We start from the raw sequence: 23,259 nt of genomic DNA on the forward strand, positions 1-23,259 counted from the left end.
AATCAGCGGACGGCCCCCGACTTCTCAGCCCACTTAAAGACAACCGGCCCACCGTGTCATCCAACGGCCCCTTTAGATAAAAAGACCGAAAAAAAATTCCCTCCAAAACTCCGCGTCACTCGTCACTCGTCGCTCGCCATCTTCCCCAAAAATTTTCGAACGCCAAACCCTAACTCTCATTCTCAATCCCAATTCGCAAGTCTCGTCACCATGGACGTCGGCGGAAGCGGGGGTGGCAGCGGCATCATCTTGTCGCCGGGGACGGAGGACGACAAGTTTGCGCGGAGGCGCTCCCGCCGCGTGAGCTTCGCGGACACCACCGCGGTGCACGTGTTCTACCGCGACGAGGACTTCGAGACGCCCCCCGAGGAGCGCGAGCCCGGCTCCGCGTCCCCGTCCCCTGGGAAGTCCTCGGCGGAGCGGGGCGATGGGGACGACACGGAGGAGTTCCCGGTCATCTTCCTGCCGGACATGGAGTCATCATCCCCCGGCAGCGCCGCCGGATCCATCGCCTCCGCTGATGGTGAAACCCTCCTTCCTTTGTTTCGAAATGAAAAGCTCTGTTAACTGGCACGTTTGATTTTGTTACGACTTATGACCGTGTACCCCACATTGTTGGCTTCCATAGTTGATGGGCAATTAGGTTCGTTATTTGAAACTTCTGATGCTCAGATTGCTGCATTTGTCAATTCAATTATGTTAAGCTTCGCTGCTTGGAGGTTCCTTAATCTTTCAGTTTCGGATTCAAATGTTTAGTGTCAGTCTGTCAGATGTGACATACCTTGTTGCTTAATGTTGGCAAATTTGCTGCGCTTAGTGCTGAATTGCGAGTATAGATGCAGATAGGGATCTAAAAATGAGTGTGTTTATTGCACAATATATTAGGTCAGCAGACATTCTTGTAGTGCTTGCTCATTAAGATCACGAAAACCAAGCATTGTTAATGGATTGAAGATGCCGGTACTCGCTTCTCTATTTAGAAGTTATAAGTTAAACATCACTATATGACATGGGGTGTCTTGCTTTTATGTATCCATGCATCTAGTGTGGGTGTGCAAACCTTCATTCTTTTAGTTTTATGCTAACCAAGATGTCATATTACTTGTTGAAAAGCTTCTTGTAATCTCACTATGCCCATTCCTATGGACAGATGATAACTTCTTTGGACCTGTATCAACAAGCTTTATTCAAACAGGAAGACCATCTGATTCTGGAATGTCAGAGGATGATAACCATGATATAACTATGGATTCCAGGACGTTCTCTATGCATTTTCGCAATATTGCTCCACCAGATGACTGTACAGCCAACTCAGCTGCCAGTCTAATGACACCTAATACTGAATCTAAGGGACCCCTGAAGGAACTGACTGTATCTGATCCTGGAAAAACATTGAGTAGTGGTCAGACTGACATGAGTTTGTTGAATGTTAACCCCAGAAGTTACAATTATGGCAAGCTATCACCCACACTGAGCAGTATGATACAGAAGGTAAAAGTGGGCCAGCAAACAGAGTCTCCTAAAGCTGGCATTGCTGATGTAACTCCTGATTCTGTTTTAACCTTGCCTTCATCTGAGGAAGAAAATAGGGAAGAAAACTTATGCAATGACAATGTTATATCTTCTGATGAGCTGGGCACTGTTAATACTATCGCGGAGCACATTTCCATGAGTAATCCAGTTTCAAACAGCACATATCAAATTCAAGAAGATAGTGAAATGATAACTGATGGTCATGAGAATTCACAGGTTCGATATTTGATCCTTTAAATTTGGTATTGAACTTCTTTAATACCTTTTAGTTATACAGTAGAACTTGTAAGTAACTGGAGCACCGAAACACTTTCTGATATATTGATGTTCCAGCATAAAGTTTGGCTGGCATATGGATACTAGGGAAACTCGTATTTGGAATAGGAGAGACTAATATCCTTCATAGTTGTAGTCAAGCACAGTTGTCTCACTCACTGTTGAATTTGCCAGCTTATGTCTCTGACTGTGTTTTACTTATTCTTGTTTCCCATAGATTTAGTACCATTGGTTATTTTGATTTATGTGCATCCATTGCTTTGGTGCTTATCTGTGTATTGTAATTTAACTATTTTGCAGAACGGAAACCATGACCCCATGGTTATTGACCCTGGTGTTGATAATACCGTAGAACCTCCTGCAAAGCTTTCTCCAGCATGTAAATCCTTCGTGAATAACGTTGACATGCAATCCCATCTGTTAGATCAATCCTTGTTGAAAGATCAACCATCTGGATCAAATTGCACTGCAAGTGCTTCCTCTATGTGTAATGTTGACTCAGAACCCAATCTGTTGGATCAATCACCTGGAACAAATAACGTTACTGATGCTTCCCAATTATCAAGTGCAGCTCTTGCCATTTTGCTGATGGATGCTGAGCAGCTGCACCAGCAAAATGAAGTGATGGATAGAGAAACCATTCTACATACTCCGAGAACTGTAGATCAGCAATTGCAAGTTCCACAAGGCTCTATATCCTCCCTACGCTTGAAAAGGCAGAAACTCTTCAGTGCTACTCCTCTATCCAATGGTAAAGTGGCAAACCAGGAGGCTTATTCTTTGGTTAGCGAGTTTGCTGAACATGGCAATAGAATTTCTACCCTGAAGAATGCATTGAAGACCAGGCTTCAAGAATCACCTGCAGCTTCCCGGTTACCATTGGTCGAAAAGAATGAACTTAGTCATCAAGAAAATGACATGTTCAGAAATCCTGAAGATCATGATTCCAACTTATCTGTTTCTTCTAATTCTGTTCCACGACGACAACTGAAGAAAACTAGTGAGTCTTTTATCCTAGGCACTCCAACACAGGTGCTAAATGAAGCCACTAAGGTTCAGGAGACTTCATGTCGTGTCCTTACTTTGGATAGCCAACCTAGTCATGAATGCAATCCCCTCCTCGATTTAGATGGTGCTGGAAGAAAGAAAACTGTTAAAGAAAATGGTCATGCCGTGCAAGAGTGTCCTGAGGAAATAGCTGAGGCAGCAAGAAGCCCTAGAAAATCAAGAAAAGAGCTTTCTTGTGTATCTCAATCTTCTCCTAGAATTGAAGGAAAACAGAATGATGCTCATGATAAAGGGCAGTTAGTTAATGTTGATTGGAACAAGGTAAAAGTGACAAGTTTATATATCCAAACTTTAAGTACTACACAAAGTTTTTGATTGTTGAAGTGATTAGATTCTTTAAAAAATCAGGACTTTTCTCTTTTGTACAGATACTACGTACCATCTCTGATGCAACAGAGCAAGTTTTGTTGGCATCAATAAGTAAGCTTAATTTACAACAGGTATACTTTCCCCCTCACTGTAGTAAAGTAACATAAATTTTTTGTTAGAAAAAATCTTTTACTCTGCATGGCTGATTTTGAAAAATGTATTTCAACAGTTGTCCTATTGAAGGGTTTGCAATACATTGACCTGCTGTATTGCCTCTAGCTAGCATCGTATTGTGTCAGCTGAATTGTAAACTTGTTTTCTAGATGAACTTAATAAAGAGTAAATTTCAGTGAACTACAACTGTGCCCAGAATTATCATAAAAATAGTTTTGTGCTTAACTTGTATCCAAAACCACACAAATGTGTCCATATTACTGTGAACTGTGCTTTCTAACCAACAGCATTACTTTGGACGTGAACTGACATCCTGGGCTGACATGTAAGACAGGTGCAGCTCACAAACTAACCGCACCATATGACTGAAATGCGAATTGTCATATAACTAACCATGTTAGCTAAAAAGTGTGGTTTGGCTATAAATATGCTCCAAAAAGTTATGTAGCTTTGACAAATATGCTCCAAAAAACATAGTTTTCGATGATTTAGACTACATAATTGTTGCTATATAAAGAATAATATCTTTGTACCAATTTTTAGTGTCTTGGAGGATTCATGATGTCTACTTCACCATTGTTTTCATGATGTCTACTTCACCAATGTTTTCTTGCCTTTTTTCTTTTCTTTTTTCTTGTCTCGAGGATGTAAAACGCTTGTAATAGTAAACGACGTGAATCATAAACTTGATATCTGGGAATCTTTTAGGCAATACACGAAGTGGCATTATCTTGTGAATAATACATCATGGTTTCTTCTTTAATTAGATGATTCTATCCCTTGGAAAATTGTTCGATTTATTTCCAAACACATCTATCCTGAAGCTCCATATTTCTGACCCTAAAACATACTGGCAATCTTTCACACTTGTGGTCGTGGAGACTAGTCTGATGTTTTGAGCCTATCTGAAACAATTGATAGAGGTTCCAACTGGCAATCTTTCACACTTGTGGTCGTGGAGACTAGTCTGATGTTTTGAGCCTATCTGAAACAATTGATAGAGGTTCCAACTGATATTCAGAATCTTTAGTTCTCTAGATTTGTTCAGTGAATTTCTGTCCAGAAAATTAATTTTTCATATGGCATATCACATATACTCCCTATGTTTTTAAATATATGACATCTAGGACAAGCTAATTAGCAGTCAAGGTGTTCTATTACTCTTCTTAATGAAATGAAATGCAGCTCTTCAGCGTTTTCGAGAAAAAAAGGTGTTCCGTTTAAATTTTTATGACATTCAGTTGTCATACTTAATGTTGTTATCTGTCTGTTTTTCTTTTGAATGAAGCTTGATGCGCTAAGCGATAAGCTGGATGAGGTTCATATGGCTAGAAAATATAAAAGGCTTTCTACTGCTGTGGTATGCTCTCATCTTTTATCTTTTAATTTTAGCAACATGTTTCCTATTGCCTATTGGGATTATTTTTTCCACTTATCTAGGTGACATGTTTGTTCTTTGTACCCAGAGGATCAAAGATTGCTGTAGTGCTAAGCAAAAGAGGTACCTATTGATTAACATATGCATTTCATTTGTTGCTGGCTGCTTGGAGATATAATCTAGTTTATAACTCTACGTGCTTCCCCAGATTAGAGGAGGCAAGATCTCTCCATGAGAAGCTTTTCTATGCAAAGGCAAAGCTACAAATAAATAATATGAAGCTAGCTAAACTCCGAGTAGGATTTCTTCATCTTTTTTAAAGACCTTATGGCCTGTAAGTTGCAGTCAGATGCTAACTTACTCCTTTTTTTCCATTTTGGTTCAGAATAAGGCTCAGCTATATCAAGATGGAATTCAAGAGTGCTGCATTCTGAAATCTAAGATATTGGGTGCTGCACAAATGAAGGATGCTTGTCTTCCTGCAGCAACTTCTATCAATGCCAGTGATGGACAGGTAATGATTTAATGATTTAATTGCCTTGTTAGTTTTAGCTGTCAAGCCTGTATCTAAGCCAACTATAAGAGTGCAGACAACTAAGCAATGGATCTGCACCCCAATCATGTAAATGACTTTTGGGTGCCATGGTGTTGATCTATTAAGTCTGGACTTTGAGTAGTCATTCTTCTTGTGGTTACTACTGCTTCGATAGCTTCTATTATGTATGTTGTTACAACCATCCTTTTCCATTGCTCTCATTCGTCTTTATCCTTTATCCTGGGTAATATTACGTTGCTTATACTGTCACCTATTCTTGCATCTGGTAAACTAAAGTAGAGAAATCTGCATGGTTGTGAAATTTATGCAGAAACTTGTTCACGCTCATACAAAATTCTCTTTGTCCCAGTGATTTATACTTCTTGTGTTTACCCAGGAAGAGCTTGCTATTTTGACTGAGAAGCGGCTTGAACTCAACAATATTCAACAGAAGGTGGAGAACTTAAGGAATTCCCTTGAATGTTTTCGCAATATTGAAGGTGACGTTAGTTGTGAAAGTGTTATGAGGCGTGCTGAGGAGCAGTTGAAGATGAGAAATCAGTGTCACTTCATCCACCAGCAAGCAGGGGTACTGGTTTATGACTTAGTGTTAAATCTACTGTGCATACTTCTCTATCTGCAGCACCCCCACCCCCCGCTTACAATTTTTTGTTTTGTTTATTCAGCTCTGCGAGCTGACTGGCATAGTTAAAAGGGACAATAAGCGTGATCTCATCCTCAACTATCACAATTTATTGTTCCAAAGGTAATCATTCTGCGTACTTTAGCATTGTTATTGCTACGTCATTGGTTCTTGGTTTAAACTGTCTCAGACTCAGTTGCAAGTTTCTGATAGAAATCTGTATTTTTTTTTGTTTCTCCATATGTTTTAGGTTCTAATTTTGTGAAATGATAGAGGACATCATACCTTTTGTTTTAAAAAATAAAGGATTTTCATGGTTACATTCATAGTTTTGGAGCATTTTATACTAACCTAACCCTGGAGATCCAAAATTGCATGAAAATAATGATGAAAAATGCTTGAAGTATTTTTCTATCAAGGATATCATGTCCTCTATTGTCCCACAAAACTTGAACTTAAACTCAACTTATTCATGGAGAGGAAAAAAGATAATCTTATGGGTAGATTGGACCAGTTATAATTGTTTAGGGGAGAATTGAGCTGAAATTTTGTTCAGGGGGTCAAGTGGATAAAGTGGATTATTCGGAGTAGTAAAATGGACCTTTTCCAACATAAATCTAGGTGATTCCCTTTGATTCTGGTGAACTTGCTTGGACCTGACAAGTTGCAACCATTTATGCCCACTGTTTTTGAAAGAATACTCTATGCAATAATATGCAAAAAAGATTGTTATGGGCCAAAACTCTTTAGCAGCCAAATAAAGTCCCTGTTCTCCTGTCTCTTTATCTTTTTTCTCCCCCTGATTTATAAGTCAAACTATGGTACTGCGCTCCTGGCTGGTAAAGCCTGCTGCAATTGTCTTAGCTTCTGTAAATCATTGTAGCATGGCAATAAATAAATATATTTTGTTTCATCATTTGAAGTGCCTTATTTTGTTTCCTACCATTCTTTTGACAGGATCATCTTAAACATGAGTGATATGTCTAGCATATTTGTGAATAATTCACTGAATGGAACCAAAATAGGACAGGTGAGATGATCAAACTGTTTTCATTCTTCTGTATGCAATCAATTTCATGACACTTTACTCTTGGTCAGATATTCCCAAATTTGGATGCCTCTATGGCATTCAATTTTCTTTTCAAAGCTGAGGAGAACCAAAGAGTTCATGATTTACAATCCTTGCAGCAGATGACGATGGTGAGTTTATCTTTGAATTTAGAATTTCTATGTGCAGGAATTCTAGCTGTTCACTTTTAGAATGCTTATTCTTATCAAATGACATTACCTACACCTTCCTTCTATGAAGTGAACATATGCGGACATCACCCCTTTATCACATGTTTTGCCACATCAGTAATTAGCTGTATCTGTTTGAGCATAGTTATACTAAATTTTTTGAAATGGCTGTTGTGTTCAAAGGCGTATAAAGGTCCTGTTTACTAACATGCATTATTTATTTATTTTTGCAGGAAACAAGTTTGCTTCTGGGCAATCTTATTGATGTTTTAGAAGAAATCAAGTTAGCTAAAATGGAGTTACTAAATCTTACTTCAGCTGCTTTTGTGTTGGAGTCCCAGACATGTGTGCTCTCTATCTCTTCTACCTTTTATCTTCAAGTACTGGTGTGATTTTGTCATAAAGCAGTGATATTGAATTGTTTGTTAACATAGTATATCATTCATGGAATGTTAGGTTCACATCCATAACTGTGACAATGGGATGCAATGCATAAATTTTCGTTTGTTAGTATATCACTCATAGCAATATGTAGCATGTTTTAGTGATAATATTGAAGAAGGCATATTACCGATATTAGTAAAACATAGTTCTGTGCTTTAAATTGTGAGTTTAGGAGAGCTCCAACACCCAAGCTGGCTTTATATTAAGTGCACTGATGTTTATCTAAGAAGCATAAATATGGCATCAATTGTAGATCAAGTTTTGTGTAGCTGCAGTACACTATGTATCCTAACCAGGAACTAAATAGCCACTATATTGTTTGCGCTGTTTTATGTGTTAGGTCAACTTGGCCTCCGTGCATGCTTCATGAGCTTCAAGAGCGGCAAGAAGTTTGCTTTTACCATCGACATGACAGACTTGAACCGGTTCGTCCAGTATGACTAAACCTTCTTTCTACATTGCTATGCTGTCTACTTATTGCTAAACCTTGTTTGATTTGGGACAGCTCTGTCTACCCTTCTGAGCCATCTGAGCTGCCGATCAAGGTTTGCGAAGGGCAGACAACACTAGCACAGGCAAGCATAGACGAGACCATGACTTCTATAAGGAACCTGCAACCTGGTCGCACGGTGATACTACGGCTGTGCCGGAGGGTATCTCGGCTGATTCATTCCTTGCCAGGTTGACCTGATCACTGGAGTACAGCATGTAGGAAAGTAGACATTATCCGGATGTGTAGACAGTAGCGTCATCAGCTTTCCGTAAGTAAGTGTGCGTTGTTAATAGCTGTTCGGATCCATAAATCAACCCTTCTGTTGACCTGCAAGTGTCAAGCACTGTATGACTGTAAATATAGCTAGAATCTGACAAACCTTCATGAACAACGAGTGGGTTTGTTGCTGCAGGTGGAATGGCACCTTTAACCAAGTGGTTTTGGTCACTGCAAATCCTTGTAATTGCCATTGTATTGAAGCAGCACTAAAGAGTTGATAGCCTGTCTACATTTATTGTAAACATGGTTTCCTTTGCGTATCTACTTTTGGTGAAGTGAAATGCGAATTGTTGGTTGGCCAGTTGAAAAATTGCGGGCAATTGGAACTGTCATCGACCCATTGAATTGAAGCAGCTCTAAGGAGTTGGTAACCTTTTGCGTCCATATTTCGGTTAACCGAAACGCTAACTACTGGCCGCCAGCTGAAAAGTAGATGTTCCGTTATTTAGAAAACACTAGCTTTCCTTAACACAACGGTTGAGATGGCCGAGTTGGTCTAAGGCGCCAGATTAAGGTTCTGGTCCGAAAGGGCGTGGGTTCAAATCCCACTCTCAACAGTTGATTCTTTTTTTCCTCCCTTTTTCAACGGGTGGTAATTTAGGCTTAATTTCTTCAACAGTGCTGACCCACACAGAAAGATTAATCTGTTTTGATCAAATTTTCGCAGTACTTGTTCTGAAATCCCCAAGAGCATGCACGGGTGCACTCAATTTTTTTAAACATACCCATAGCATACACGTATAGTAAGCTGACGAAATTAACACGTGCGCGCGCAAAGTCGTTACAAGGAAAGGGGCACAGAAGCATTTTTTTTTTGTCTCCCCATTCCCCCTGTATGCAACGGAAAAAAAAATGTGGATGAAGAGGCAAACTAAAATAGCTGGCCATGCTTGAAGACGGGTTTAATTTCTTAGCAATTTTTGCGGCGCGACCTCGTCGTCACCCGCGCCCGCGTCGTCATACGCCGCCGGGCTTCTTGCTCATCTCGTGGAGGCCGGAGCCCACGGAGCCGCCACCGCCGCCGATGCCGCGGTGGAGCCTGCACCGGAACGAGCCCGCGTGCACGGTCGGCGAGCAGAGGCACGCGCGGGGGCTCCCCGTCCCCGGCAGGGTGTTCTGCTGCTGCTTCGCGGCGGCCGCCGTCCGCGGCGTGGTGATGACGCTCACGGCGGGCGCCTCGTGCCAGGAGGCGCCGCCGCCGCCGTGCTGCTGGTGCCCGCCCGGCGACGGCGCGCCGACGTGGAGCAGGGACTTCTTCTTGTCCGGCACCGGGATCTTCTCGATCGACGCCGGCCTGTGCAGCTGCAGGTGATGATCCCCCATGGCCGATCCAACACGCGAGCGGCGACGATCTTGATCGACCGATTCCTTTGGAAACAAATCCGATCAAAAAGCCAAGAACAAGTGCAAACTAAAATACAACAAACAGTTTACATCGAAGCAAATTGAAGGCAAAAGAAAATAAGAGAAAGAAGAGGCACGTAAAATTTACCCGCATATGTCGAAATCAATCAAGCAATTATGTATGGAGTTAACCTACTAGGTCTACTAAATTATCTCTACGAGATATAGGTTGTTGTAGTAGTAACGAAATGGAGATCGAGGGGGATTAAAGAGAGTGATTTATCAATGCATAAGACTATTTAAAGGTTAAAACGACTATTTTTATCGTGCACAATTCTTGTGGATCAGATATCCATGCATGTGCATGACCAGGGCCAGCTGCTGAAGATGAACTGGAGCCACTATTTTGGGGTCAGTTTATATTTGGGCTCTGCAAAGCAGCTAACATGTTCAGACCGAAAAATTAGTGTGTTGTGGAAAATGTGTGACTTGGATTTATTTTCAACTTGCTGAATTCATAATTTGGCCGAGAACGAAAGGGTGCGGTGTGGTAAAGCCAATTTTGAAGTTCGCAAATCGCAACCTTCCATGCGCTATTTGGAGAAGAATAACAGAGAACACAAGAATGAGAGAACAAAAGTGGTCATGGATCACATAGAAATTAGAAACAAATGATAATGTCTTCAAGGTTGTTTGGCTGTACCATAGCCAAAAAAATGGGAACACATTGAATTCTTGGATCGGAATAGGATGAATAATAACCTACAATTTCTTCTTCATTCTGCACCAGCGGCTAGTAGTACACATATAGATGTATCCTAACAGGAAAACCTTTGAAATATGCAAAAAAAAAGAAGAAATTTGTCTTTATGGACAACTATATTGACATGATGAATCCAAAAAAACACGAATAAACTCCACAGTTGTTTTCAACATGGAGTAAATGCTGACGCAAAATTATGCATTAACGTTAGCAATCACATGCCTGTTACTACACTGCACAGTGTGTTTGTGTGTTCTTCAGTAAGTGACATACCCCACAGTTTGTTCTCAAAAAGGAACACATCCTATAACACTTGTGTAAGTGTTGAGAACTCGCAAGAACTATATGGGAGAGTTCAAACCAAGTAACTAACTACATTTTATGCATTATTTTGAAAAAAAACTGCAATTTAAACATAAATGCCTTTTTCATGTCCATGAGGCACTTTCAAGAAAAATAGGCCCTTCCTATTTCAAATACTTTCTTGGAACTATGTGTTTTATGACAAATTTATATGAAAATTCCCAAGTATTACTTTTGGACTGAAAAATACTATAAAAATTCATGAAATAACTTTTTAACTTCTTGAATTAAATACTAGATCCATTTTTGAAAAAAAATATGCTAGAAGCTTTGTTGATTAATTACTGAAGCAAGAGCAAGAACCAAAGAGGCTATGGCTTATGAGTCACAAAAGTGGATTGGTTTTGGTACATTCTTACATTAGTGAAATATTTTTCTAAGAAACTATGGCAGCCCTTCAAACCGTAACTGAGCTGAAAAATGTCATGTGTCAAATTTCTTTATGAAGTCCATGACAACATATTCATTCAAAACTCATGCATTTTTCTCCAAAACCCATATTTCCTGTGAACTGGAACATAGGGAAGGAATCGGGGAAATTGAACAGAAAGAAAGGGAAAAGTATACTCCAAATGATCTTTACATGCTTCCTGCTTTTCCTGTTTTATATGAGACATCCATAATGAAAATTAGCTTCATTTAACTATACCATGCGTGTAGTATATGTCTGCTGGGCTTACAACTCTGCACCACTTTCTATGAAGCGTTCCTGAAACAATCTATTTACATCGAAGCACTTACAGCACCCATCTATGTAAGAATCTACAGGTAATGGAAGAACACTGAAGCAGGTGACACTGTGAACAGGAAGAGATCACAAGGATCCCTCAACTCTGTTGGGTTCTTCATACATATTTGGTTGATGGAATGTTCAATCTACTTATGGTGTGTACAGATGTTAGCTTGCACCTGAAAGTTGTTGTCCAAAGGAACAAATCAATACTATTCATGCAAAAGATTAAAGGAACATAATTATTTCAGAGATCAATAAAATAAGGTTGATTTATTCTAACACTAGTGCAGAGTTTAAACCAAGTTCATTTTCATTTAGTTTCTATCTGGCAAGTCATTGTTACCAATAATAATTGAGTTGCAAGGCAATGTAATCATATGATTATGTTTGCGTCATACATCAATGCTTTCCTGCGTCTTAGTTAAAATTTAGGATACTCCCTGAACTTGCTTTGATGTGAATTTTGCAATATTTTTTATCTGATATTATTGATAGCATTTAAGCTGTACTGGGACTAGTTGCTGCATTAAGAAGGCTACCGTTTCTGGATGTAAGCTCCTTCTCTACTTCAGCAAAGAGTTCCTTCAATCTATTTGAGGAATTGGAAATGATATTCTTCGTGACCTTCTTCTGTTGCTTGGTGCTCTTTAACCATGCAATCCCCAACAAAACCTGCACGCTGCAGGTGTTTGGTTTCGACGGTACATCCGTCATAAGGTACTTCAGCTGGAGCTGCATAGTCGCCATGATTTCAGGTGCCAGTTCAGTAAGAAAACATTGGGAGGAAACTAATACTGATAGCTAAGGTATTTTTCAATTTGAAGAGTCAGAAACTCTAAAGAAATCATATTTTAAGTGAAAGAAAGAAAAGCTCCTAAAGAAACTATAATATATGATGCATGGAGAAGCAGAATCTTACATTGAAGTAGTCTCCAAGTAGTACACCTTGGAGGGTCATCACCTCTTCAACGGCCCAGCCAACTCGGTTCACCAGGGTATACTTCTGCTGAGTGGTGGTTGCTTCACCACCGTAGCGAGACAGATTTTTGTCGAATTTGTAGCTTGTTTGCCGCTGTCGTATATTGCAGCCCACAAGTTCCCATTCTGTTGCAGAGTAGTCTATACAACCGGCCTTTTGCATCACTTTGTGTTCCAGGGGACCTCCTGAAAACATCTCCATCAAGGACTCAACCTGCAAATGCAGATGTTTACAGGAAAGCTCCAGATTGTGTGTTTTTAAGCACCATTTGTAGGTAAAAGTTACACTCACGTCAACAGAAAGAACTGACGACAATATTTCAGACATTTTGACATCTGCATTGGTGAACAAGGATCCGCCTTCTTCAGGCTGGAGTTCTTTCGGTTCATCTTTTTCAATCACCTCCCCCTTCTGTTCTGGACCAAGTGCTCGCATTTTCCATATCGCCGTAATTATTCTGTGAGGTTTAGGCTTATTGATGTGATTTATTCACTAGAGAAGTAGCAGACTAGTTTGATAAGTGTGCTATGGAAAACAGTAATTCAGATTATGAGCCTACGCTAGTGGAGAAACAGTAATTCAGATTAAAAGCCTATATGATTAGTACAAAGAATATTTAGAATACGAGGTAGTTAGGTTTCAACATTCAACAGTAATCCATGAACATAAACTTGTCATTTTTAAAATACTCCCTCCGTATCGTTTTATATTTTGCTTCCGACAGGTTTGTGAAAATTAAGGAAGAAATGAGTTTACCCTTTTGCCGATGGGTGCTGCATGGGAGCAGGCAGCAGAGGCTAAGCGGAGCAGGGGACGGTAGCAGGCTAGCAGCGGAGGCTCATGGGAGCAGGTGGTGGAGCCAGGGGTAAAAATGGGAGGGCATGTATGACGTGAACTACAACATCAAATATTTTGAGTTGTTTTCTGTTGAACTGCCAGCGACAATTCAAAGGATACAGAGGGAGTATATCTTTAGGCAAGATTGAATAGTAGAAGAATTTAGAAAGAGAACAAATGGAAGCTACCTGTAAGCATCATTGAACGAAACAAAGGATTGGAAATGGAACTTGAGTCTTCCATGATGATCTGTTCCCTTGGCACCATGTTTTGCTTCTAAACCTCTATCCTTTCGGAGGATCATCATCAATGACGGACTACCAATTGACAGTGTAGCAGGGATAACCTGGATGTCATCAACGTCTTCCCACAAAAAGAAAAACTTGGTTTTGTGTCCAAATATGTTTGAATAAAATCCAATTATTCTTGGAGAGAAAAAGAGGCGCCCCTGAAAAAATATCATTTTATTTTTTTAAAAAAATATTGGCCTCAACAAATGGGAAATAGCAATTGGAAAAAAAATCCAATGAAGCATCAACCAGTTCAAAACTATAGCACTTATTCGCAATAGTACAGTCTATCTCAAGATTCAATAAAACACTCTACACATAAGAAACCACTTGGGAGTTGGGAAACTTGGAGGTTCCTTACTTCCATTCAGATAAAATACAAATAACAAGAAAACCATAACAACCTGAAGTGGCATCTTCCGTTTTAGATGGCAGGTGAAATCGTCGATAAGGAACTCTTCTGGAGGGAGGGCAAATAGCTTCCGGAATGCTGCGTTTGTTTGGGCTGACCGCAAATTTATCTGCATAATATGTGCTACGTCACTGTAATAACTGAATAGACCAATGACCATCTCACACAAAAACTGCTCAATTCCTTACCTTCTTACCAACTTCTTTCCCCATTTTCGCTAGGTAATTCATGACAACTTCAGTCCCCCTCGAATTGTTCAAAAATATTCTCAAATGCAATTTAGGGCTACTTGCTTGATCACACTTTCCATCGAGAGGAAGCCATATGTCAGTTAAATCTGATAAATTGTTTTTCAGAAAGTTCACTTCTGTGTGACCAATGATACACAGTCCACTTGAATCATAAATAGCGATATCCATCCTTGATGGAGGATCATCCATAGCGTCAAATTCGAATACCTCTAGAAAGGTAAATATTAAATGAGTCAGTAGGCGGAAAAATATCGGTTCAGGTACGGCTGCTGTTCTAGACAAATTGAATTCCAACTATCCACCATCCAGAACAGAACAAAGAAATACAAGGGAAGGGGAAAGTAACTAACCATTCCATTTTGGATCTGATGTTTGAAATTTAATTGAGCTTGTTTTCCTCTTTGTATTGCATGTAAAAACAACATAGAGATCAAATAGGTCAGATGAACCAGCAGCTGTTATACCAGTGCCTTCAATAAGCGCAACAGTAAGCAACCAGCCATCGCCATGAGCTTTGACCCCATGATCACTACCTAATACAGGAAACAGAGTCAATATGTTAGCCCAAGTGAAACTACAGAAAAGCTCGAAACAAATATGTAGAACAGAAGTGGCTATGTGGGGACCGTAAGCTTAACATCCTTTTCAGAACAGTGTATTCGCTCTTTTCACAACAACGCGCCGTCTCAATACAAATAGCTAATCAACTTATTCATAAAGATTCTTGTGTACAAGGACTTCATAGTAGGGAATGATACTGAATTGAGATGGTTACCTCTTTGTTTCCATGCACTTAAGAAGCGCCGTATTACTCTGACAATGTTCTGTCCCTGAAGAATCAAAACTGCACAAACTACAACCTCCCCAATTGAATCTGGAAGGTCAAGACCAAAATACTCAAGCCCATGCATCACATCGGGCTTGGATAAATGAAGGTGAGCTATAACATATAGTGCTATGACAACAGAGAATATGAATGTAAAGTTCCCGAGAAAGCGGACAATCAACCTCCAGCCTGTTTCCTTTTGTGCATGTAATGAAGCCAAAATCTTTTCTTTGTTTGAATTAGGATCATCAAGCTCAACTACCTTAAGCTTCTGGGACAGTACTTCAGAAAACTGCGCATAACCTTCGGTCATGCCTTGTTTTGCACCACTCTCAATCATTCCTTTTATCATTGTGCTCTGAACAAAATTTACCCTCCAGCTTACAGTCAGATGTGATGTTTGCTCTTCAGAAGATAGCTGGGGGCCTGGTGTAATACAGTACAGTATCTCTATCTTGAAACAATTTCCGCAGGGAACATCAGGAGTGCTAACAACAGAGAACACTGCGAAAGAATTTCTGGCTGCCTTTAAGTACTTCTGCTCTTCTGTGGCTTTACATGCTTTCACCAACTTGCTTGCAGCTTTTGTGTAAGATAATGTTCTTTGCACGCAACTCTCATTACTCTCAAGTTTCCATGGCTCGATATGAAACCCACTTGTTCCTTGAAGCTCTGCTACTGCTGGCCAGAAATCTGAATTTGGCGAAAACAAGAGGGAATTCAAGTTGGTTGGTGCAGTGACATAAGATTCGTCAACCAGTACACCACCAGGCAAGTTTGCTGGCATTTCACTGCCTTCATCTTTTGACTCCATGATCTTCAGTAGCTCATCAAGGCTTGACTCGGATGCTGTGCCCTTCTCAGGGTTTTCATGATCTTCTGATGAGCTCACCTTTGGCTCTTGGAACTGATCGACTGAGTCAGTTTCTGATGTAGTCGAATGCACAGGAGCATCGACAGGTTTCCCAAAGAAATAGCGGGACAAGACCTCCACCACTGATGATGGGTTTGCAGTTGCATCATTATCCGCAGCTGGTCCAGGTTCAGGGGCTGCTTGTTCCGTGCTGCTCCGGGCTGGTAGCTCCGGTATGCTGTCTGGCAATCGTTCGAAACTGCTATGAGATGCTCGGTCGATGCTGGAAACGGCTGATAGGTCAATGTAGCTACTTGTTGTTGATAGTGTTGCAGCTTTGTGCTCACTGGGACTTTCTGAGCTGGATGCTAAGTCATCTGAAGCAGGATGAGGAACACACTGCGATTCGTCAGATACGTGGGTTCTTGTGGACAATGATATGTGTAGGCAAACCTCTCCTGCAATGGAACAGAAAAACATGATCACAGACTGATACTAAATCGAGACGGTGAAAGTTCTATAAAAGCATAATCCAATGTCAAGAATGTGTAAAAGCATTTCTACATAAAACATTTACAGATTGCTACGATTGTTTCTTGTGTACTACATTCCTGGAATTTTTCATGCATCATGCCCATGATTATTGCTCATACAAATATATTCAGTTACCATTCTGCAAGAAAATTCAATGACATCCGAAAAACTATTCATAAAATCGCATTCTCCTTTTCTTTTGTAACAAACATCAAGTTGTGTTGCATGTGCGGTGAAAAATGAATGGAGGAGCAAAAGAAGCAGGTTGGAGAAACCGCGCAACTGCGATGATACCGCGGTTTTTCTTCTTGGACTTCTTGCTCTTGGGCTGGAGCTGGTACCACTGGGTGCCGAGGGAGAGGTCGTCGGTCTCCATGACCTGCGAGAGCGGGACCCGGACGAGGCCCAGCATGTCGTTGCTGAAGTACTTGTCCTCGTTGAGCACGGAGACGACGAGCTCCTCGGCGACGTCGCCGACGAGGAAGCTGAACTCCTCGTCCCAGGCGGGGGCGAGGCTGCGCTTGACGACGGCCGTCTTGGCGCGGCGCTTGCCCAGCTTGAGCTTGACGAAGGGGTCGCTGGAGCCGTTGAGGTGCACGGCGGGGAGGCCCCGCGCCTCCACCACGCGCACCAGCAGCTTCATCGGCGTCACCCGCCGCGCGCTCTCCGCCGCCGCCGCCTCCGACAACGTCGACGCGCTCCTCGCCGGCTTCGTCATGGCAAGATCACGGCGGCGGCGGCGGCGACCATCAAAGCGGACTCCGCCTTTTGTTTGTCAATGTGATTTGCGAAGATTTCTTCTTTCACGAGAAAATCCGATGGAATCGAGGCGAGAAAACGAGATTTCCTTGGAGGCGGAACGGATCAAGGAACGCGATTTTTTTTTTCCGGCCGGTGGTTTTCTGGCTGGCTTGGGAAATTGGTGGTGGGAGCGGGAGAGGAGGGAGTTTCCCCGCGGCCGGGCGCTCGACAGTTTTGTTCTGGGCCGTTGCTATGGCGCCAAGATTCGTGCGCGTGAGGATGTATGGCTCGCTGGCCGTCGGATGGGCGTGATGGGATGGAGCGCTGGGAGCAGTGGGCTCCGTGCCGCATGGGCTGCTTCAGGTTCAGCTTCCCAAATATAGACATGGACATTCTTTCAGAAAAAAAAAATATAGACATGGACGAGGAACCAGGTTCCAATCAAACGCCTTACGCCACTGGCAAGTGGGTCCCACGTGTCATGACTCGGTCACGTTTAACCAAGAGCATCTAAAGGAGCCAAATCTGAGTACCAAACATGGCAGAGAAGCAAGCGATGCACGTGTAAGATGAGCTACTGTCTGGTTCATTCTCATCAACGTGATCAGTTTCAGAGTGAATTCCAAGTTTACATTACGCCGACCTGCTTGCAGCCACATCCATCCTGGAATCTATCTGACGAAACTAGTGACTTGTTTGCTCCGATAGCGTCAGGATGAGAGCTCTTCCGCCCGAGGTTAGGAGAAAATGATGGCCTAACAGTAACAGGACTTGCACTACGATCAGACGATCTCCGGATCAGGTCATCGCTCTTCACTCCTTTCCGAAGTCGGCGCTGTAGTGCGCGCTGGACTCGAGCTTCTTGGCGTCGTTCAGTTTCCGCACCGCCTGAAACCATCACAACAGGAGAGGGAGGCACAGTGAGCATCAAGCAAGTCCATCGTGGTAAGGTAGAGAGAGAGAGAGAGAGAACATGGGTTTGTAAGCGCACCTTCATGAAGTCCTCGTGAATGACGTAGTCGCGCTCTGCCCGGATGGCGGCCATGCCGGCTTCCGTGCAGACGTTGCGCAGGTCAGCTCCGTTGAAACCCTGGAACGGACCGCGGGGGTTAGGATCCGGGAGATGGTGGCAAGCATGTCGAGGTGTTGCGAAAGATAAGGCTCAGTAAGATTAACTCACCTCGGCCAGTTTCACGACAGCTTCGTAGTCGATTTCACCGTGCTTGGCGATTCCGGCAGCGTGGATCTTGAGGACCTCCATCCTCCCCTGCTCGTTCGGCAGCGGGATCTCGATCTTCCTGTCCAGCCGCCCAGGCCGAAGGAGTGCAGGATCCAAGACGTCAGGCCTGTTCGTTGCCATGATCACTTTCACCTACATTAAGCAAGAGCATTCTTGTCACACAGTGCGAGAAGTCATTGCGCACATACAGCATAATATTAACAATCAGGGACAGCCAGTATCATATCAAACTTGCCAAGGGGGTCATTATAAAATTCATGATAAAGTCTCTTGAACTAACTCTGCAGCTGAGTTTAATATGTTATCAATTGCCCAACAAAAGCTCGCTATCTAGGCAACAAAGACGACATACCAAGAGTTCTGTGCAGGCATGCAGCTATGTTCATTGCAAAATATCACAAAATGTGAACTGTCAACCATGAAAATGTAGTGTGGAACCCTATATACTTGGAACAAGACTAACTGAAATTCAGCTCTCCAATAAATGAATCTAACAAAAAATTATGTGACAACGGACTGGTACAAAGAGATGAATACACATCAGCACAAAACAATAACTGACGATTGACATAAAAAATTAAAATATGATTTCTTCAGAAAAATAAATACCTTCCCAAGCTCATCAAATCCATCTAGCTGATTTAGAAGCTCCATCAATGTCCTTTGAATCTCACGATCAGCACTTGTGCCCTCGCTAAATCTTCGGCCACCAATGGCATCGATTTCATCCATGAAAATGATGCATGGCTAGGTACACGATTAAACCAAAGAAACGCTTTAGAGGTAATGGTATCTAGACTGATTATGTACTTGATTTGGAAAAGATATACAATCCACAGGTGTGCACATTTCTTTCTTTTAAGTGCGAAAGGGCGTTTCCCGGTTTATTCTTCGCTAATGTACATTTTAGAGCTAGAGACGTTTTGTAAACTGTAGTTTATTTCTTCAAAGTCAACCTTTGAATGACCAATCTATCTCATAGTTCACAGTTAATCCATAGTCATGGAATTAAAGGAAAGAAAGCTATGCTATTGACATCTTTCCCAAAATAAGTGAAATAATCAGGATGGCTAGGTATACAGATAAACAAAACTAAACAAAGATTACCTGATGCTCCTGTGCATAGTTGAACATTTCACGAATTAAGCGTGCACTTTCACCAATATACTTGTCAATGATAGCACTTGAAACAACCTGTTTAAAAGGTGCACATCAGTGAAAAATTATATGCGTGATACGTTAGTACCAAAAAAGAAGTTCCGGACCTTCAAAAAGTTAGCATCAATGTTGCTAGCAATGGCTCTAGCTAGGAGTGTCTTCCCAGTTCCAGGTGGACCATATAGTAGCACGCCCTTGAATGAGGAAAGTAAAATTTAGTATAACCCAATATTATGAAAATGCACCAATATCAATTTGAGCTAACCGCATGATATTGTATTTCAAATCATATTTATTTCTTGAATTTACCTTTGGCGGCTTAATCCCTACACGGAGAAACAATTCCGGATTCATAAGCGGTAACTCAATGGATTCTCTGAGTTCCCTTATTTGATCCGACAAGCCACCTACAGCTGAGTAACTAACATTGCCAGGATCTTCATGTAGCATGTTGTAAACCACAGGGTCAACCTGAGAAGCAGGAATAAGAAAGATATTGCATCAAGGATTAATAATGTCCAAATCATAACCACCAGAAATACAGGTCGACAGGGTTGTGTTTGAGATGCAGGTTTCCAAAAATGCGAGTCAAAGGGGTAGTGTTATTTGGAAAACTTAATTCAAAACATGTTACATGACCAAATTAATCCTAGCCGATGAGCTTATAATATGCCACACGGTAACTTAGCAAAGAAAGAGGGGGGAAAGAAAGGCAAAATGGGCTGCTATGACGATGGTCCATCCAGGCAACCCAGTGCCACCCCTCCACAAATCCATCACCCCCAGCCAACAAACTAGGCAGTAGCAAATTTGATTGCCAATGGACGAAGAAGCAAACAATATAAATATATACCTCACGTGGCAAAGTGCGCATGATGGTAAGTGTTGTCATGTCAAGAACAACTCTTGTACCAGCAATCAACTTTTCTTTGTCAACTTTACTTCGGCAGGCAACAACATACCGCGGTCCGCTGCTAGCCTTCACAATAACTACAAGAAAGACATGCTTCAGTTGCTTTGATAAAACTCAATACATTATTAATCAGTTGAGAAGCAAGAAAAAAGTCTATAGCATGAGTGAAAAAAAAAGTAATGTTGTGAGCTTGTAGGAAAAGGAATGTGGAATGAAATATAGTTGAAGGTCAGGTACATGATCCAGAGTGTTTCATTATTCCTGCAAAAATATTCTGCTGGAACATCAATAAACATAAGGATCTTTTTCCACTTACATCGTTCCTTGTCCAAAGGTCGAAGCACCTCACCAATAATTTGGCCCACGCTTTGCAATGCTTTGAGATCCTCTTCAGTTTTTTCCAAGTTTTTCTTTGAATTTTTTTGGTTCTCCCTCCCTGCATCGAGAAACACAATTTCATCACAAAAATCAAGATAACAAAAGTACAATTTTATGCTATCTGTAAAAAAATGTATTTTGTCACATCTTCCAATTATAAGCATAACAAAAACATGTCACATTGAACTATCATATTACATGAAAAAACATAAAGGTGTAAGAGTAAAACCACAAGAAACACCGGGGGGGGGGGGGGGGGGGGGGGCAAGCGCAACTTAATCACTTCAACAGCACCACACTTCAAGGTGCAAAGAATAAACTAGAAGAAGGCTGGCATAAATCTTTGCACACAATAAAACATAGTACCATTTTGATACACACTTCATGGGCCCATAAGTCATAAGCATCCTCCAAAACTAGTTTAGTAGCCAAATTGTACAATTGAGCTTCTCTCAGATAAAGCACGATTGAACCAAATAACCAATCTGAGCTGCTTGGCGTAAAACAACAGAGCTAGGACTGTAGCGTGAAATGGAGAGTGACTACCTAGAATCTTAATCACTGCAACTAACTACTCTTGCTTTCAGATTGCAAACTCACTTACCAGAGCATTTCACACCAAATTAACCTCCAATTGACTACAAACATATCTTCAGCGGATCAGGGAATTGCAGCGAAACACAAAATGCAGACTCAGCCCATACTGTTCTGGGCAGTAACATCACCTGCTAACCGAAAAGAGCAAACCTACCTAGGAATCACCAAGCACTTGCATCCAAATTCCCCCAAATTGTGGAAACCACCAAACTTCACCCAAACGTCGTACTAGTGCCTCTACCCACATACTTGGCAAGCAATTTAGCCCCCCATAACCGCAAGCCACAACCTTTCCGAAGCAAAGTCCTAAATCAGGCAACACTACACCGCCCCTGAACGCCAATCGAGCCGGCCAAAACCCTACCCCGCCGCCCTAGCACCTCAGAAACCAGATCGCGATCGCCACTAGCGAGCAGCGGAACCCAGCCCTGCAGACCTACCGGGACGTACACGCACGGGGAGACGGGCGGAGGAGGAGGAGGAGGCGGCGGCTTGTTACCTGTTTTGGCCCGCGCCTCGAGCTCCCGGCAGCTGAGGAGCTTCTTGCGGTACTCGGCGACCGCGGCGCGGCGGCGCGCCTCCTCCCCGCCCTCAGACATCCTCCTCCCACTCCCTCCGACGATCTACCCTCGTCGGCTGTGGCGGCGCGGGGCTTTGCTTCTCTCGCAAGAAGAAGAAGAAGAAGAGCGGAGGCGATGGCGAACCCGGGTCGCGCGGAGCAGGCGAGTCGGGCCGAGAGCAATGGGGTTTGGCCGTTTGGGTTTTGGTCCGCGCAAAAGAGTACTTCAGAGTATATTTTTTCAAGTGAACATGGTTTTATTTTCGAATTCGAATCCGATTTTTGGTTGATTGCTTGCTGAATCGGAAAGAAATTGCTTTCCCCCCCAAATGGTGTACAAATCGGCCTACATCTGAATTTGATAGCCCAACGAAACAAATAATCGGCCCGGTGTTTTGAGGGCTCCTGGAAGCCTTAATTGGGCCATGCAGGCCTCACAAGGTTGTGTCAGTGGGCTTGCTTTTCCCAAGCGTGATGATGATTGTGTCGCTGGGCCGAATATACTATATGTTAGGCTCCTCGCAAAAATGTATATATATGTTAGGAGCTAAAATGTAAAGATGAAGATTTTTGCTCACATAGGCATAGGAGCTAAAATGCCAGAAATTGTCAATTTGATTAATAATCAGCAAACAAAAGAGACCATGGTAAATTAGTAAAACTCCTGCTTCAATGAAACAACGTCAATGGGAAAATTTGAGCCCAGCTCAAGTCATTTCTGTAAAAGAAGAAAGCATGTTAATTCGGTGTCCATTCATGTTTATAAGCTAAAAGGCCCAGAGAAATCAAAATTAAATCCTATGAGTCCACCTGCGTGTTGGCACACATAGACACAGCACATTAAGCTCAACGCCATTGACAATATGTAAGTACGAGTTATCATAAAAAGGACACCAAAGAAAACCTCAAATATGTAACTACTTGTTGCTGTGTAACAACACAAGTGCTAGATGCACCAAGGAGACCTGCTCAAGCAGAGGTTAAAACAGAATAGCAAGAAGCTCCAAACTCCCAAACAACTAGGGGAAGAGAAAGGAAAAAAAACAGGCTATTACACACTATCAAATGAAAACAACTAAGGCAGCTAGGTCCTTAGCTCCCATGGCACACCACAGGG

The 23,259-nt window shown here is 41.9% G+C and overlaps 3 protein-coding genes and 1 non-coding gene across 6 annotated transcripts; 2 read left to right on the forward strand and 2 right to left on the reverse strand.

Annotated features, from left to right (window-relative positions):
• The first annotated feature begins 105 nt into the window (after positions 1 to 105).
• LOC117852949 (uncharacterized) lies at positions 106 to 8,631 on the forward strand. 2 transcript variants are annotated; one of them, XM_034735266.2, is made up of 16 exons: positions 106 to 523; positions 1,151 to 1,749; positions 2,110 to 2,296; positions 2,381 to 3,138; positions 3,246 to 3,317; positions 4,649 to 4,720; positions 4,827 to 4,861; positions 4,947 to 5,034; positions 5,124 to 5,252; positions 5,671 to 5,862; positions 5,960 to 6,039; positions 6,874 to 6,946; positions 7,015 to 7,116; positions 7,389 to 7,500; positions 7,940 to 8,024; positions 8,105 to 8,631. In XM_034735266.2, the coding sequence occupies exons 1-16, from the start codon at positions 211 to 213 to the stop codon at positions 8,283 to 8,285; spliced, it is 3,078 nt and encodes a 1,025-aa protein (XP_034591157.1). In that variant the 5' UTR covers positions 106 to 210; the 3' UTR covers positions 8,286 to 8,631. The 2 variants fall into 2 exon arrangements, with proteins under 2 accessions (XP_034591157.1, XP_034591156.1); XM_034735265.2 differs by having other exon boundaries at positions 2,110 to 3,138.
• Positions 8,632 to 8,847: 216 nt separating this feature from the next.
• TRNAL-AAG (transfer RNA leucine (anticodon AAG)) lies at positions 8,848 to 8,928 on the forward strand. The gene has a single exon. It is a non-coding gene; the product is annotated as a tRNA-Leu (tRNA).
• Positions 8,929 to 11,345: 2,417 nt separating this feature from the next.
• Positions 11,346 to 17,709, reverse strand: LOC117852950 (C2 and GRAM domain-containing protein At1g03370). Of its 2 annotated transcripts, XM_034735267.2 has the most exons (10): positions 16,851 to 17,709; positions 15,119 to 16,480; positions 14,694 to 14,876; positions 14,281 to 14,552; positions 14,085 to 14,201; positions 13,579 to 13,838; positions 12,845 to 13,010; positions 12,494 to 12,766; positions 12,114 to 12,306; positions 11,346 to 11,750 (listed from the first exon to the last, which is right to left on the reverse strand). In XM_034735267.2, exons 1-10 carry the CDS (start codon positions 17,272 to 17,274, stop codon positions 11,740 to 11,742), a joined length of 3,261 nt encoding a protein of 1,086 aa, XP_034591158.1. In that variant the 5' UTR covers positions 17,275 to 17,709; the 3' UTR covers positions 11,346 to 11,739. The 2 variants fall into 2 exon arrangements, with proteins under 2 accessions (XP_034591158.1, XP_072149369.1); XM_072293268.1 differs by lacking the exons at positions 11,346 to 11,750; positions 12,114 to 12,306; positions 12,494 to 12,766; positions 12,845 to 13,010 and having other exon boundaries at positions 13,575 to 13,838.
• Positions 17,710 to 17,854: 145 nt separating this feature from the next.
• Positions 17,855 to 22,348, reverse strand: LOC117852952 (26S proteasome regulatory subunit S10B homolog B). The gene is made up of 10 exons (XM_034735271.2): positions 22,083 to 22,348; positions 20,925 to 21,044; positions 20,549 to 20,685; positions 20,005 to 20,166; positions 19,803 to 19,889; positions 19,645 to 19,731; positions 19,147 to 19,284; positions 18,478 to 18,669; positions 18,289 to 18,387; positions 17,855 to 18,185 (listed from the first exon to the last, which is right to left on the reverse strand). The coding sequence occupies exons 1-10, from the start codon at positions 22,180 to 22,182 to the stop codon at positions 18,111 to 18,113; spliced, it is 1,197 nt and encodes a 398-aa protein (XP_034591162.1). The 5' UTR covers positions 22,183 to 22,348; the 3' UTR covers positions 17,855 to 18,110.
• Between the last annotated feature and the right edge of the window lie 911 nt (positions 22,349 to 23,259).

The sequence above is a fragment of the Setaria viridis genome, chromosome 4, assembly GCF_005286985.2.
Source record: "Setaria viridis chromosome 4, Setaria_viridis_v4.0, whole genome shotgun sequence".
Taxonomy (NCBI): domain Eukaryota; kingdom Viridiplantae; phylum Streptophyta; class Magnoliopsida; order Poales; family Poaceae; genus Setaria; species Setaria viridis.